This window comes from Dysidea avara, chromosome 4, assembly GCF_963678975.1.
Source record: "Dysidea avara chromosome 4, odDysAvar1.4, whole genome shotgun sequence".
NCBI classification, from domain to species: Eukaryota; Metazoa; Porifera; class Demospongiae; order Dictyoceratida; family Dysideidae; genus Dysidea; species Dysidea avara.
The window spans coordinates 46,507,787-46,524,833 of record NC_089275.1 but is presented as its reverse complement, the minus strand read 5'-3'; the positions used below and the strand labels follow the sequence as shown (position 1 = coordinate 46,524,833).

Genomic DNA, 17,047 nt, shown 5'->3' with positions numbered 1-17,047 from the left:
CGAATAGAGTTATAAATACTCTGAAATAAAAAAATTCAAAATTAATTTATGGGCGAAGATCTCGGACTGTCATGATGTCGGAAGCTGCCAAGAGCGAGGCGAAGAAGCCGATCAAAGAAGGCTTTCTTGTCAAAAAGGTACACAACTAACTAGCTAGTAACTCATTTGTTGAGAACAAAGAGCACAGCGTGTGTTTCTTTGTTGGGTATTTGAAACGGGCACTTGTACGATGACCACGAACACCCTGCATTTTTATAATACAAATGGATCATATAAAACTATGGGTTCTTTATGTGGAAGGTCTTTGTCTCAATTTTGTTAATGTTTGATTTAGCATACACACACCGTGACCTTTTGCCCTTGAGAGAAGCTCGGAGAGAAGTCATTTAATGTAATCCCACCGTAGACGATAAAGAGCGGTCTCTATAATCTGCAACTACACGTAGACTGTTCCTTAAGGCCCTTGAACATATGCAGTGCTTTCATTCGTGTAGGAGATGGAAATATCTATATTGTAGTAATTAGGCCCTCCCATTTTGGTGGGCACATGGTGTACATAGGAAGCCTGAATGTAGCCAGTGTTTTAGCTGAATAAGTCATAGATAATTATCTATGAATAGGTATACCATAATACGTTAGGATAACATTTTACTATTGAGGAACCTGATATTTCTTTACCAGTCTTGCTGTTACGTATAAAGCTTTCTTGCACAACCCGGCCTGAATGTGTCAGTGTGCATGGAAGGGAACCGGTAATCATTGTAGACCCATCTGGTGATCTTCACAGATTTGGTTGACGAAGCATGTACCTTCCCCAAATTACACAGTGTGACACAGTTGTCGGTGTCATTAGGCACCACTAAAAGCTACTGACACTGGCCAAGCAACTCAAAAATCAAACATACTAGTGTATGAAGGTAAGTTTTTGGTGAGTTCGAGGTGAGTGGGAGCGAAGCAACTGTCCTGGAAAAGCCGGGCCAACCCTAGCTCACCTTGAACTCACCAAAAACTTATACCTTCATACAGACAGTGAAGGACATGATTATGCTAAACAGGCAAACTTTTCAGTGTTAGGGTCGGGTTCAGCATTGGTTTCTTCTTCACTGGTCTTCTTAAACATAGTATCCTGAGCATCCTTTTCGACTCACATTTATAAGGTAGAAAAGAAGAGATGTTGCCAGTTGGCACTGCATGGTAGTTGAATGGTTAGCACCATGAACCACGCCATATAATGGCTAAGGGTCAGGGATTTGCAATTTTTGTTTTTCTTTTTTTTCTATGTTTTGTCTGGTTGGTGTCAGTAGCTTCAGGTGGTGCTTATTGACACCGACAATCGGTGTCAATAGCATTTCAAAAAAAAGTGAACTACAATGGAAAAACTATTAGAACAGTTACCTCCACAAAGAGTTTGGTCCCAACATACAGGTCCTAGTCTATACATCTTTACCTCTGAAACAGTTAAAATTCTGGGTTTAAAGAGTTCGTTACTGAGAGCTGGTTGTAGTGCAATATCACATATGATGAATGACGTGTTTATATTCACCAGTTGCCAAATCTCGACATTAGGGACCAACTGTTGTTCAGGTTAATGATAGATGTATGGTGTTGTGTTATATCAATTGTGCGTGTGTGAATGAACTTGTATCAAATACTGAAAGTCAACTACTAACATGTTACTGTATAGGTACAATTGAGTGTGACCCTGAAATAACATGTTGACGATTTTGATCAGTTATGTATGTACATATTGAAAAGATGAGCAGAGAAATATAATGTTTCTTATTTTAAAATACTAGTTGAATGACATGCATTTAGGCCCGTGATATCAGCAGTTGTGTATTCCTAATGTGTATTAGAGTTGGTTCTTATAATCAAAATCCAGTGGAATCTTCTCACCAGTTTTTACAGTTCATGCTATTAAGAATGAAATAATTACTGTGGGACTGGAAAAGTTTTTGTGGTATAAAATTGATTTTTGTGAGTTACTAGGCAATGACTTGTGATGGCTTCCATCCTGAAATAGCACAGTGACACTGTGTATGACCTCACCTGTTAATGGTAACAATTATTGCAGCATAAACTGTAGCTATGGTGTCACTGATTGTTTAGCCTGAGGGGTAAGATGGTGTTAAAAAGTTACAGTTGGAGTACTGACATTGTTAATGGATCTCATATAGTTACAGTAAGGTAGTACCGTATAACACCAAATTTTCGTAGCGCAAAAATTTCGTAAAACTTGAAAATATTTGCCAAACAAAATTTTCGTGATAAAAAATTGTAAAAATATGCTGAGCTATACTGGCGGTTAATTTTCATAATTATAGCTAATTTAATTGAGACGCAGATGGACTTCTAATCAACTGAGGTGCTAGTGATCGATAACGACAATGCCAGAAACACAGTCTTCTTTCTGCGTGAGAGGATTTCACATATACAAGGATAGCTAGGTGGACGCTGATTCAAGAAGAAATGTTCCTTTGCCAGAGGGAGATAGGAAATGTGCACAATCCATTTGCTGTAAAGGTAACAAAGAGTGGAAATATTGTTTGGAATTTGCTGAAAAAGATTAGCTCAACATGTTTGTTATTTCCGGGGGTGCTCACATGTACTACCAGTGCATGGTTTCCAATAGCAGCCTTCTGTTTCCTGTCATGTCTCTGGTAGCATCCTCTCTTCCTCGCATCTTCATGCTTATTCTTGAGGGTTTTCTCAACTTCTTTGTTGGCTTCGGATATAGCAGTTGACGGTATTTCTCAAGATAACGGGCCAAGCTACTTGTGAGGGTTTCCAAGACGCCTTGAAAAAGTGAAACAAATTAAGCTGGCACATTTTCACCAATTCGCAGTAATTAGCAGAAATTCTGAATATTCGTAGGAAAAATTTTCAGAACTGCCAGCTATTTATGAAAATTGCAAAATTATGTTACTACGAAAATTTGACTCCATACAGTATAATCATTTGTGCTGTATTTCCCTTGAACACTATATACAAGGTTAACTTTGCTGTGAATCTGGAAAATTAATGTGTTCCCAGCCTGTATAAGTATTAATTTGTAATCATATTTGCCACACAGCCACAGCCACATCCACACAATTGGTATTGTTACAGGGTCATGTTCGTCGTAACTGGAGGACTAGATGGTTCACACTAATGGATGATACTTTACATTACTACAAGAACAGAGGAGTATGTCTGTCTGTCTGTCTGTCTGGCCTACTTTTTAAGACTGAGAGGTGTTCTTTGCATAGTATCATGAGTGTTGATATCTACTGGTATACATGTAACTGTTGTACTTGTACATAGGGTTTAGTACTGTAAGTGCAAAGATTAGTGCCATCCATTTTATTGTTATATAACATACACAAGCACTTGACTGCTAGATCTTCACACTAGAGACACTACTGAAGGCCAGTGTGCAATTGTTTGGTATATTACACCAAATGTGCTCAATAATTTCACAGAAATTTCCTGACTTCAGGACTTCCATTCAAATCACATGCACATTGTAACAGAGTTTTTAATAGACAGATTAGATGAAAATTTGATATAATGTATTGTACGTAGCTGCTACCAGGCATTTCTAATGTAACTAAATGTGCATGCATGATAGGTTGGAATAAGAATCAGGTTGGCTCTACATCATCATATCCTGTTGTTGCAATAAATAATACAATTTTACCTCTAAAAGGGAATATTGTCTATAAAGCAGTCGCAAATAGCTGGTCTCAAAGTGTCAAATACTATGAGACCCTAAGGGACTACCACTTCCTATGCACACAAACAATATATCACATTTAACTCCTTTGCATTATTTTAGGATCCCATGCCAGCTGGGAGTATTGATCTGGCTGGAGCATCGTTAATTGTACCCAACAGTGGAACCACTAAGAAATCTGTAAGTGTGTGTGTGTAATGCGTACGTGTGTGTACATACGTATATGTTGTAGTGTGTGCTGTGTGTGTTGTAGTGTGTGCCATGTGTGGGTGTGTGCATGCATGTGTATGTTCGTATGTGTGTGTATGGTGTATGCCAATGTGTGTATGCTATAGTATAAGATATCAGGTTTCATGTGTGGGATACTAATGTGTGATCTTAATGAGATGTCATGGTTAGTTAAATGTAATATCAACAATTAAGTCACATGTAAACCTGTCTATGTTATTGACTACTATCATTTTTAGTTTTATTGTTGACAATACTGAAGAAGTAGTATTGAATTATACCAACATGTGTTGTGGTATTACTGGCTTTGTCCCACAAATCTGAACTGTAATGGCTTCTTATGCTGTCTGTTTTAACACCTTCCTTTGAGCTCATATCAACACCTTCCTTTGGTGTTTGGTTTCAATCACCATCACTCTGTACCCTTATAAGCATCAAACACATACCGTATAGTAAAAAACTTTGGCAGTAAAAAAGTTTTGTGAAGACCCACTATTTCAAAATTGATGAAAAAAAACTTTGGCGAGTGGGGCTTCACCTGACTACCATGTACTGTGCTGCTCAAATTCAACCTCACTACATGTGAGTGATTAAACAATTCGCCAATTAAGTGGCGTGGCAGCCACATCAATCGTAAGTCTTTATCCCTCACATTAATGGATGACAACTCATGAAGGAAACGACTGCCACACTCCTTAATTAGCAAGTCTTTTGATCACTTGCACTAGCTCGTAACAATGTTGAATTTTAATGGTAGCTACTGTACAAGTGTAAGCATCATTCGCTGGTTCTTGTAATGTCAAAAGAAGTGTTTAGATTTTCGTGAACTCTTGTGAGACAATGAATGCTTGGAAATACCCACGATACCTGTCACGATACTTCGATACCCATCTTTTCATCATGGCTAATCTGCTCATGTGATTGCTAAAAATAATTTGCAGATAAAACTTTGGTGATTGTAACGCTATTTGCCAAAGTTTTTTACTGTATGGGTATACTGCAGTCGATCAGCTGCTGACAGAATTCCATCTTTAAGTAACTTAAGTGAAACATTTAGAACTAGTGTCTATTATAAGTTTCTAGTAAATGACATCTATCCTACTATATGTAATGTTTAATTAAAACAATATCAAGATGAAATATTTGCCTCTACTAGGCAAGAACATGCTTTACATTTTGCACAGAGAGTACATTTTGTTTTGCTGTATTTGTGTAATTTAATTTGATATTCAAAGCAAAATATACAATAGTCATTGCTATAAGGTCAGTGGCTTGATATTACAGTTATTTGGTATTCAAGCTCCATAGTACCCCAGTACTGTACATAATATCAAATACAGTGAAACCTCTGTGTGACGGATGCTTTTGTGTGAACAATATTTGACTTATATTTGCTGCAATAGAGAGGTGTCCTCTTTCGGGGGAATGAAACTGGACCTGTTGGGACTAAACTCTTCATGCCAGCTCACCTCAAACTAACTTTAAATTTACCTTCATACAACCGATATGTTTGATAGTGTTGTAGCAATAGCCATAGAATAAATTATGGGTCTGTAAAAATAACAACTTTGTTTTGTTCTTTTACATTGTTACCTTGTTAGGAGAAGTTCTATATTATGTCCATATGTTTTACTGGTATTGTACAGTATTTGTTATTATTGATAATGGTTGTAGTTTCTGATGCAGCTCAGTTCATTGTGTGGTAAGGAGCTGTTAGTACAGGCACCAGACCAGGCCACCCTGACTGACTGGGCTGACTCAATTGAGAAGGTGATCAGTGAACAGGCAAAACAAGTTAGTGTACTAGTAGAGGCTTGTTACCTCTAATGATTTCAGTCAGTTCAGTATATGTGTGAACTATCAGTTATGTACAAAGCCTAAACTAAAGGATGGAGTTACATTTCCATTGGGGGAACCAATAAACCAAGTGTATATTGTGTGCAAATGTTACGTTATATCACCTGTACTATGGGTGACCTGTTAGATGGAGAGTGATGGAAACCTATCCATGTATTTAATTGCCTTATAAGGCCAAAACTTTTTTAAGGCAGGTGGATTTAGGCAGGTCACCTTTGTACACAAGTATGTCAACATTATGACACATTTGCAAGTTCCCTGGTAGGACAGGTGACCTTATTACAGGTGACCTTATTACACAGTGACCTTATTAAACAGGCGGCTACATAAGTTAGATCGCTTTGTACACAAATTACACTTTTGATAATGATCAGTTTAAAAACAGGTGAACACTGGTTTCACTGTACTATCTAACAGAAAGACGTTTAATAGACACATGATAAGGTCCAGCTGTGTCCTGTTATATACATATCCCTCTCTGTTACAGTCACTTCAAGCTAGTGGAGCGGGGAGCATGAGACGTAACACAGCATCCCCACCTGCCAGTCAAAAGTGAGGACACCTTACCAACATGATGTACTGTTGTTTCATTGGCTACATTTGATACAGGGACATCCTACAAGCAATGCAGGACCGAGATGCTGGGGTCAAAGTTCAAGATGTAACACTGAAAACTATACAGATTAAAAAGTGCTTCTCAGGTATGTTGTATACACAATGGTCATGCATATCAAAATTTTCTTTTTTACGAAAAAGTTAGAATTCTGCATCAAGCTACTTGTTTTCAAGGATAGAAAATGTCTCAGATCAATTAAAAACCACACACTACTATTTTGCTATAGTTCACATGCATTGTTTTGTGGGTTTAAAATGATCAGCAGTTACCCACTAGATTGAACACTGTTTGAGCATGCACGTACAATTTGTACTGTACAATACGTATAGTAATAATGAGCTTTCACAAACTAAGTTACTCCATTTTGGTTTCTACCTATTCTCAGGCAAACACTTGACGTAGTGAAAAGCAATTACATGTGCTGTATGTATATTATCTTCAGTGACATCCTTATACACTAAATATGACGTTATAGAGTTTACTTAAGTCTTTCTTGTTGGTGATTAGGAGAGGCTGCAATTGATTGGTTGATTGCTTGGTACTTTGCCAAGGACAGAAATGAAGCAGTTAGTCTGGCTGGAGAAATGTTATGTACGTCTAATGTGGTGTGTGTGTGTGTGCATGCATGCGTGTGTGTGGTAGGGTTGGGCAATATGATATATCATTGCTATCATAATAAAAGCATAAGACGATAATTGTATTGAGGCTATTTTTACACAGTGTGATATATCAAGTTCATGATATATTGTAATGTAAAATAAAATATCATTAATGTATATCTGTCGTACAAATACAGCAAACTACATTTAATATGTGTAATTTTTATAGCTAAAGGGTTGTTTTTTTTGGGATGGATACACAATACGAGTTTGATAGAAAAATGTCCACTTATTAATATTACATAATGTTTCTAATTTGCATGTAATATTGTGATAATATCAAAATACATCCATGATATATCGTGGTGCACTTTTTTCAATATTTCCCAACCCTGTGCGTGCGTGCGTGCGTGCGTGCGTGCGTGTAGTGTGTGTAGTGTGTGTGTGTGTAGTGTGTGTGTGTGTAGTGTGTGTGGTGTGTGTGTGTGTGTGTGTGGTGTGTGTGTGCGTGTGTGTAGTGTGCGTGTGTGTAGTGTGCGTGTGTGTAGTGTGCGTGTGTGTAGTGTGCGTGTGTGTAGTGTGTGTGTGCGTGTGGTGTGTGTGTGTGCGTGTGGTGTGTGTGTGTGCGTGTGGTGTGTGTGTGTTGTGTGCGTGTGGTGTGTGCGTGTGGTGTGTGTGTGTGTGGTGTGTGTGTGTGTGTGTGTGTGTGTGTGTGTGTGTGTGTGTGTGTGTGTGTGTGTGTGTGTGTGTGTGTGTGCGTGCATTTCTACCCACTGTACATAATACACCATCTCACTATATAATATCATAATCACGTCATATTACCTCACCTCTAGTGGAGGGTCACTTCCAATGTGTGGATCATGAACTAATACAACAACATTGTGTGGGCGGCCCCCAAAGGAAGATCACACCGACCATTATGTGCAGAGAGTTCATTGACTCTTCCTTTGTCTACTATAAGTTTGTAAGTCAACCATTTTAGTTTAATATAGTGACAAGCCTCTTAACAAACTCCCCAAATCAGGGATACAATAAAAACGTTGTTATAGTAAAGACAAACGGTGTGTGGTCTCAACAATTCTGGCTTCATATGAAGGAGGTACACATGGACATATGTACCTCTTTGTTTTAATGAAATTATTAATGAAACTTTTTTCCGTAGGGTCCCTTATAGAATGGCTACACTGTATACAACACAAAGGGTGACATTGTGATAGTAACACTAAGACTTTGATTATCTGAACATTTCTTGGTTCCAAGGGGGTCAGATAATCGAGAAAGCACTGTAAGGTAGCCAGTAACAGTAACCATTCTTTTTTATATACAGAATACTGGTCAAATACTCTTAGACAAAATACTCTAATAGAGCAGTCATTTCGACTGGTTGGATAACCAAGTGTTCAGACAATAGAGGTTCAAAGGGGCACTGTACTAACGAATAGCACAGTGGTGTGATAGAGGTAGTCACATTGTTATGAATGATAAATGTGACAACTATATGGTTGGGAAAATTATGTATATAGAGCTCATGATTAAGAAAATACTTTACTAATTTACTTGCTAAGAATTTTAAACAATTAAGGCTTATTATGTGAATTGCAGGTAATCAAAAGTTGTGTGAGTGGTGATTGCTTTGCTTTGTAATATATCCCGTAAACTAGGAATTTTTGCGAAGGAACATAAAGGCTTAGTGGATTTGTTATTTTTCAAAAAACAAAAAAAACAACAACAATTTTATTGAATGGTTTACAAAGGTACACCTTGTTTGCTGAATTTTCCAACTTACTTGTTACACATATTACCAGCGGTTAAACTTCATGCTATTCCTATTAGAGTGCATTCAATCCTGGTCAAATGCTGGATCTACTGGACAGCAGTGATGAGAGTGACTCTAGTTCTGATGATAATGACTTGCTCACTACAGCAGCAAACACTCAGGACTCACCGTGGCCTTTTGTGAGTTATATGTGTGTGTACGTGTGTCTGTGCATACACACTGCCGGTAGTAATCTTGCACTTGATGATCACTTATTTAGTTCCATTAATTACAGCCTACACTTTTCTGACTGCTCTATTAGAATATTTAGTGATGGCAATAGGCACTGTATGCTGTGCTTTGGGAGTTATTGACGTAAGAAAACATTCATGAATTTCACGACTTTATAGTAGAGCGGAATAGCACCAAAAATGAGCATTTCGTGCACTTTGTGATACAATTATGAAACTTTCCACACAAATTGTGCTCCTCATAACATATGTTTTTTATATAGAGCATAACGGATTTGACCTTTGGTGACCTTTCAGCCATTTTTTCATTGAAAATTAATAATTTTTGTCTATCTCCCTGAGGCATTATTTTACACTGTTAAAACATGGTATCAAATCAAAGGTGTTGCTCTAAGAACTAGATTAAAATTTATGAATTTAAAAATGAAGTAGGGATCCAAGCGATAAAAAGTAGTGAAATAAGAGATGAACAATGGTAGCTATTACAGTGGGAAATGCCTACGTTGGCATCGAACACAAAATAATTGTTGTACTATATACCATGTCAAAATAGGGATTTCTCACTGAGCTAGCTACCATTGTTCATCTCTTATTTCACTACTTTTTATCGCTTAGATTCCTACCTCATTTTTAAATTATAATTTTTAATATACTAGTTTGTTTACTTTTTTGCTATAACATACAGCTAGCTATAAACATGTGACTGTTCTATTAGGGTGACTGCTGTATTAGAGTATCTCAAGTCAGCCTGCAAAGATGTGTGCTTGCCCAAAAAGGGGTGTGATCATCGTGGTTTTGATTGGTTATTAGAGTATCTTGAGTCAGCCTACCAACTTGAAGGTGTGTGGTCACTAATACAGCTAGCGTAAAAGGGGTGTGGTCATCGTGGTCTCATTCAATAATACATAGAATAAAGAATGGGCGTGATCTTGTGACCTATTGTGGAGTACTGGTACCTCCGTACAGTAGCGTAGTCTAAGCACCTTAAATAATTTTGTGGCTTCTATTATGCTGCTTAAAGAAAGTGTTGATATGGAAAATTAACACCTAAATATGGTTTCGTTGGATGAAGAAGAAAACAAGCAGCCTGATTGAAAATAAAAGAAAAGACGAGGCACAGAGGGCACACACTCATTGGAACCCCAAAAGGTACATCCCACTAGTGAGTTTGTTATTGTGGCGTAAAATGGTGGCCGTGCGCTGCTTCGTTTGAGCTCTAGGCTTGCGACTGTGGTGAGTGAGTGAGGCAGACGAAATTTCAAGTTTTGACGATTTAAAAAAAAATTCTATATCTGGCTGCCAGTAAGTGTTTTCTTGCTACATTTGATGTTAGATGGACTAATAAAGGTGATTTTCGTCGCATAAGAAGTTTCTAACCTGGTTTTTAAAAGGCAGAATTTATAAGTCTTAAAATTCTTTTCCCTTGCGATATAAATTACTAATGGGCAAGTAATTCATAGAATTTCATGGTTAATATAAATGATCATAACTTTGGAATGCAATCACCTATTAACTTCAAGTAAAAGCCGAGTAGTTTGTTTTAGCAGTACCTTTAATTTGAAACTGTATAAATTGTTGCCTCAAGGAGATAAAGACAAAAACGATGAATTTTCAATACAAAAATGGCTGTAAAGGTCAAATATGTGATGGCACTATATTAAAAAATATACAACTTATATGGAAAGTTTCATAATTGTATCAAAAAGTGTACAACTATCGCACTGTGCTGCTCTACTATAATATTTTCTTACCATATTTCAATTATGTCTTTTGTGTAAAAATATTTTTAATTAAATGCCTCCTGGAGTAATGTTAAACTTTTTGTTCCTTTAGCAGGCCTGTATAGCTGTAACTATACTTGCACAGTATCTCCAACCCTCCATGCATGATCGTGAGTTAAGCATTCATGCAGTGAGTGGGGATGTATATTTATAAGTACAGTAGTAGTATTCGAATCATGCAACAATCATGAAGGGTGTGAGCCTGATCTTAGAGTAATACCACAAGAGGCTAAGTTTTTACATCAAGCTAAAGTGCAAGGCTACAGTCATGCACAATGCCACCTGATTCAAACAGAGGTACAAACATCAGTAAATGACAGGAGAAGGAAATCAAGGGAAATGTGGCGCTTGAAATAGTTGATCACTACGGTGTGCCTTAGTCTCACCTCAAACCAACACTATAATTATTATTGTTTATAAAAAAATTATATCATTGCTGGTCATGCCTTGGTCTTGCCCTCAGTATCATGAATGTTTTCCACTTCTCTGCCAAAAATTAGCCACCTACGCTAGTGTACACCCATGGCCGACCAGTTGTAAGCACACCCCAAATGCTAAATTGCTTTGCACAAACATTTTCTCATGAATGAGAAAAGGATAGGCCATTCACAAGTATTTTCTTCTGCTAATCATTCTCAATGTATGGTAATTTCAATGGAAGCCTGCCAAACATACATACTTCAGTAGTTACCATCAGACTAACCGTCTTACAAATGTTGTAAGCAGGTGACAATATTAGGCAGGTCACTTTGTACTCAAGTGACACATTGGGAATTATCAAGTTGGCTGGTTTTGACTGGCAACCTTATTATTTTTGTTACATCAACTATTTTATTTTAAAAATTCAGGAGTGCGCCATGTCTGTCTCCATGGCGACTGTTCTATTAGAGTATCTAGACTCTACAATTTTATTAGCACGTCATAAGGTTGCTGTTAGTTTAGCTTGCAAGAGATTGAAGCTAAACTAACAATTTTATACTCGTTTGGTTTTTCTTTGTTACTCTGTATCTGTTACTCTGTAGCTGTTACTGTGTAGTTGTTACTTCTTTGTTTTTTCAAATCATCAAAGGCATTGCTATGATGGCTAGCCTAAGTACACATCATTTTCAAATTCAATCAAATTTGGTGTGTGGCCTGCCCTACCTGGCAGACAGCTATGATGCAAAAATGGTGTGGGATTATGGAACTATATTATGCATGTGTGAAAATCATGTGTGAAAATCATGCATTCTTTCTTCCTGTCAATATACATGTGGTGTAGCGTGCTGGTACTACCTACCGTGTGTCTTGATTTGTTGTCTGGCTCATTGTGAAAACTTTTAAGCTTTTTTAACATGAACATTTACAAACTAACAGTTACCAGTTCATTATTAGTCTTTGTTGTTGTCATATTGTAGGCCACACCAGGTGATCCTGCTGGTCCTGTTATCAAACAAGGTTTTCTGATGAAGAAGGTAACAAACACAGCACAATCTTCACTGTTAGTAATCCCACTACTGTGTTTGTTTTGTAGAGATTAAAACATGTTAAGCAGGACTGGAAGGCTCGCAAGTTTATAATCAGAGAAAATTCACCATATTTGTACTACTGTAAAGGATCAAAGGTGTGTCCATCATGTAAAGCAACATGTCTATGTGTACATGCGTAAAGTGCTGGCCAGGTAAAATAACTTCAGTTATCTAAATCTTTTCTAATTGACTAAGAAAGTTGAACACTTGGGAGTGCAGATGCCTTCCCAATAGCCATTGTGAGATTGAGGCATTTTGTATTATTTATGCTTCACAACAGATAGTACTTGCAGAGAAATGGTAAATTTCAAGGGGTGATGGCTTTAATGCTTCCCTACAAAATCCCTGTTGACCTATTTAACTATCCTATCCTCTCTTACAGGAGAGCAAGTTGTCAGGAAGTATCCCATTAAAGGATTGTACTGTAGCTGAAATGGATGACAAAAGCGATGCCGCCTCATCAGTCAAGCAACACATCAAGCGTAACAGGTTCTCCTTGACCACTTCCAGTGGAGAACGAGTCGTCATGGCAGCACCAACTGCTGAAGACCGGTTGTCATGGCTACAGACCATTAGAAAAGTTATAAAAGAATTTACATCACCATGATTAATTCATTGTATATCATTGTCATTTTTAACAGATTCTACACCAACTATTTTTTATATGAATAGATAATAAGAAGTGTGAATGTTAATAATTATGTTGCCTATAATTACAATAGTTTAGTATCTATAGTCTAGTAATTTGAGATAATATAATAATGAAAACTAGCAGCCATTGTGAGACTATCACATTGTAGGACTTGATGTTGGAGAGTTGTAAAGATTCTCCCACATCCATTATGTCCATTCTCTGGCTAACTGGGTGTATTTTGCATGACTTTCTTGATCCATAGCAGCCACATCTGCATGCACGTATAGGGTCAAAGTTAGGACAACAACACTGTAGGAGGATTCCAATATGAATGCTCTAATATCTCAGATTTAATAAGACCTGATGTTTGGATGGCAAATTTCTGTGTAGAATACGATTCTCTTGGTCGTCTCAAGAAAAAAAGAAAACATTTAAAGTGTACATGTACAATTGCACAACACAAAGTATAGTTGTTCATGAAGGTCAGTGTCTGATCCCTAGCTTCCACCACAATTCAACAGAAATCAAGAATATATCAGGATTGAGGAAAAACACTATTACATTAAGATTTCTACATAGAAATTTAACAAAAATGCTGTTGATCCCCATGTCCCAAATTTGTAGGGGGAGGGGTGTGCACCAGGATAGTAGATATATATGGAGTAGATACACAATTTTATGTTTCATGACTGAAATTTTTGGTGTAAAGTACGTAGTTTTATGCACTAACATCTAATAAACCAAGCTTTCTAACTGATCCATATTGGTAACGGTCATGAGTAATTCAGTAATGGAAAAATTAGAAATCTTAAGAATAAAAAAGGGAAAAGCAAAAAGTAGCGAAACAAGAGAGGTTTCCCATACTTGCAGATATACTATAATGGACTTATAATCCCTATACTTCAATCTATATACAGTACACTATGCCTGAATTAGGGATTAAAATTAATGTCCATTAAGTATATATATATATATACACCACACCTGTGGTTGAGATCAAAAGCACCACGCTGTGATATATAACTGACAAACTGTGGTATATAACTGATATACCATGGCAAACTGTGGTATCTGTTGGGTCGAACATACAGTCCCTGGTGATGTTGAGAGAAAGCTGCTTTCCTTACCTGTGTGGCTAGGAGGCCTTGGTGTTTTTGATCCTTTGATTGTTGCATCACAGCAGCATTCCAGCTCTGTAGAAGTAAATGCTGGTCTTATTGGCTTGATTATCTCTCACGCACATCAACTAGGTGACTGTATTGATGCACAGTTTCAGTTGCGGTCTAAGTTTCACTCTAGGAGCCTGCAAGAGCAACTTCAATTATATAGCCAATCATTTGTTTGATGAACTTCCTCCTAACATGTGTTTCTCAGTCAAGTTGGCTCAGGAGAAGGATGCATCCAATTGGCTTTCTTGTCTTCCATTGAACTCGCATAATTTTGTACTGCATAAAACTGCTTTTCGTGATGCGATTGTGCTTCGCTATCATTGGCTACCATCTGCCTGCCCTACTTCCTGTGCCTGTGGCCACTCTTTTACCATAGAACATGCTCTGTCTTGTCCAAAGGGCAGGTTTCCTTCTTTAAGACATAATGAAGTGTGTGATCTAACTGCCAACTTACTTTCTGAGGTCTGTGACAATGTTGTCATTGAACCCCACCTTCAGCCTCTTTCTAGTGACTCGACCCTTCAATGCAAAATGGCTATATAACCATCATGATAATGCAAGGCTTGACATTGCAGCTATAATGGTTTTTGGGGAGGACGATTTGAGAGGTCATACTTTGATGTCAGAATTTTTAACCCTAGTGCACCCTCAAATCAACCCCTACACTCTGCATACCAACGTCATGATAAGGAAAAGAGACGTGAATACCAACAGCGGGTTCATGGAGTAGAGAATTCCTCTTTTACTTCTTTAATTTTCACCACTATGGTGGAATGGGTGATACTGCCACTCAGTTTTATAAGAGATTGGCCAACGTTTTGAGTGCTAAGCACAATCTTTCTTACGGAGTAGTGATGGGATGGTTGAGATATAAATTAAGCTTCTCTCCTTGGTGAGATCTGCAATTATGTGCATTCGCGGTGCCAGGTCCAGTTTGTGCTCGTCCTGTTACTGAGGCACCGACTGCTGTGCAGGTAGCTGCAGGCTCGTATTTTGTATTTGCTTTAGTATTGTTTTCTTTCAAGGCCATGAAAAAAAGGCAGTGGTTACTGAATTGACAATAAGCAGGACTCACTATTGAACTGACAGTAAAACTTAGACAAAAAAGGTCAGTAAACAAACAAAAAAAACTACAAAAAAACACACACACACAAAACTCAGCCTGGGCTCAAACCCTGAACTACTGGAGCTGTAGGCAATGGACTAAACACTGTGCTACTGCTGCTAGCTACCCACTACCCCTACTAGCTCTACTTTTCTACCTTATAAATGTTACTCATGCATGTAGTAGTCTCACTACATATAGTTAGGGCTGCACCGATTCCACTTTTTACCGATACTTCAAATACCAAGTACTCAGCTGGGAAGTATCTGCAAGTACAAGTACCGATACCAAGTACCTTAAAGTAGCTACTTCATAGTGCACACATTTATTATATAGTGCATTTCATGGTATTCTTGTACACTTTTTCAGTATGGTTCATGTTTATAATGAAGTAGCCAATCAAGATTCAAGTCACTGAAATGCAAACCAGTGGATATTCCAGTATTCTTCTGGAGAAGTGTAGATAATATCATAATGATAATACTGAAACAGTCACTTCTACCTGATTGCTCTATTAGAGTTATTGACTGTTCTATTAGAGTATATCGATCTTTTTCTCAGTAAAGCGTTTTCACGCGTAGGTTTCAGCATAGATCAGTAATTTTGCTGGTAGTGTTATACTTGATGCTTTTAGGCGTCCACTGTGCTAGTAAAATAAGCAAGTAAACGAACGTTATTTTATTCTCCGTGCACGTGATAAGAATCGGTATCTGCAACAATACAATGGCCGATTCTGATACTTCATGAAAACAGCAGTATCGGCCAGATACCGATACCGATACTAGAATCGGTGCAGCCCTAGTAAGAAGAATGTAACTTAAAGGTGGAGAAGAAACCAAGGCTGAACCCGACCCTAACCCTAACGCTACTTTCGTGCCCCCTAAAATCGAAGGCTCGGGGCAACTACTGGGTGTGTCTCCTAAAGTCGAATGCTCGGGGAGACCACTAGACACGAAAATAAAAATCTTTCGGTTCAGTAACCACTTCCAAAAAAAAGTGATATACCATGCCGTTTGTGGCTATGCTTACCATATAAAATTATGGTGTAACTTCACACGTTCCGCGAAATCCTTATCTAAACGGTAACAAGTCTCTAATAACAAGCACCTAGAATTATTCACCTGAGCAAGGAGAAGGATTTTTGATTAACTCTTGTTTCATTCACTAATTGCGAGTAGATGGGCATGGCACCACTAAAGAGTCTAAAATGTCTGATCCATCAAGAATTTTTACTGATTTCAATCTTCAACAGGCACTGTTTCACTATAAATTGCTATCTATAATCACTTCATTTACTGGGGTGTAGAATATAACAGTTATAACATGATTACTTGGGATATGACAAAAATGGCCCTCATCCCTCGTAATCATGTTAGCTATAACTGTAATATATATCTGCAGGTATCTCGTTTCACTAGCTATTTTTGTATAAAATCTTTTCCTTCTGCATAATTATGACTAATGAATCCATGCATACTGCTTCTAAAAGACAGCTAATGAATGGCACCAGGCATGCCACAATAATATGAACTTTAACATCTGAGCACCCACCCCAAAAATTAATTACTGAAAAGTGCAGTGGCCATTATGGTTCATCTTCAGCTATGTTCCATCCACTACACAGCAATACAAATGAAGAGCAGTATGAGAAGTAGTGCAATTACTATGGAAATACAGGCAATAAGTATAATAGCTACCACTACAGCCACAGGGAAGCCATATCACGCTACTTTTAATTGACACCTTGCACTGTCAGCGGAAAGAACTGGGACACAAAGGAGGACACATGTATCAGGTTGAAGTAACATCAGATAGTACAAGTGAA

The 17,047-nt window shown here is 37.7% G+C and overlaps 1 protein-coding gene across 1 annotated transcript; it reads left to right on the top strand.

Moving 5' to 3' along the window:
- The first annotated feature begins 16 nt into the window (after positions 1 to 16).
- Positions 17 to 13,027, top strand: LOC136252463 (pleckstrin-like). The gene is made up of 12 exons (XM_066044894.1): positions 17 to 137; positions 3,109 to 3,186; positions 3,818 to 3,895; positions 5,618 to 5,737; positions 6,288 to 6,352; positions 6,410 to 6,501; positions 6,924 to 7,007; positions 7,852 to 7,982; positions 8,852 to 8,974; positions 12,204 to 12,260; positions 12,320 to 12,409; positions 12,697 to 13,027. Exons 1-12 carry the CDS (start codon positions 72 to 74, stop codon positions 12,919 to 12,921), a joined length of 1,209 nt encoding a protein of 402 aa, XP_065900966.1. The 5' UTR covers positions 17 to 71; the 3' UTR covers positions 12,922 to 13,027.
- Positions 13,028 to 17,047: the final 4,020 nt, after the last annotated feature.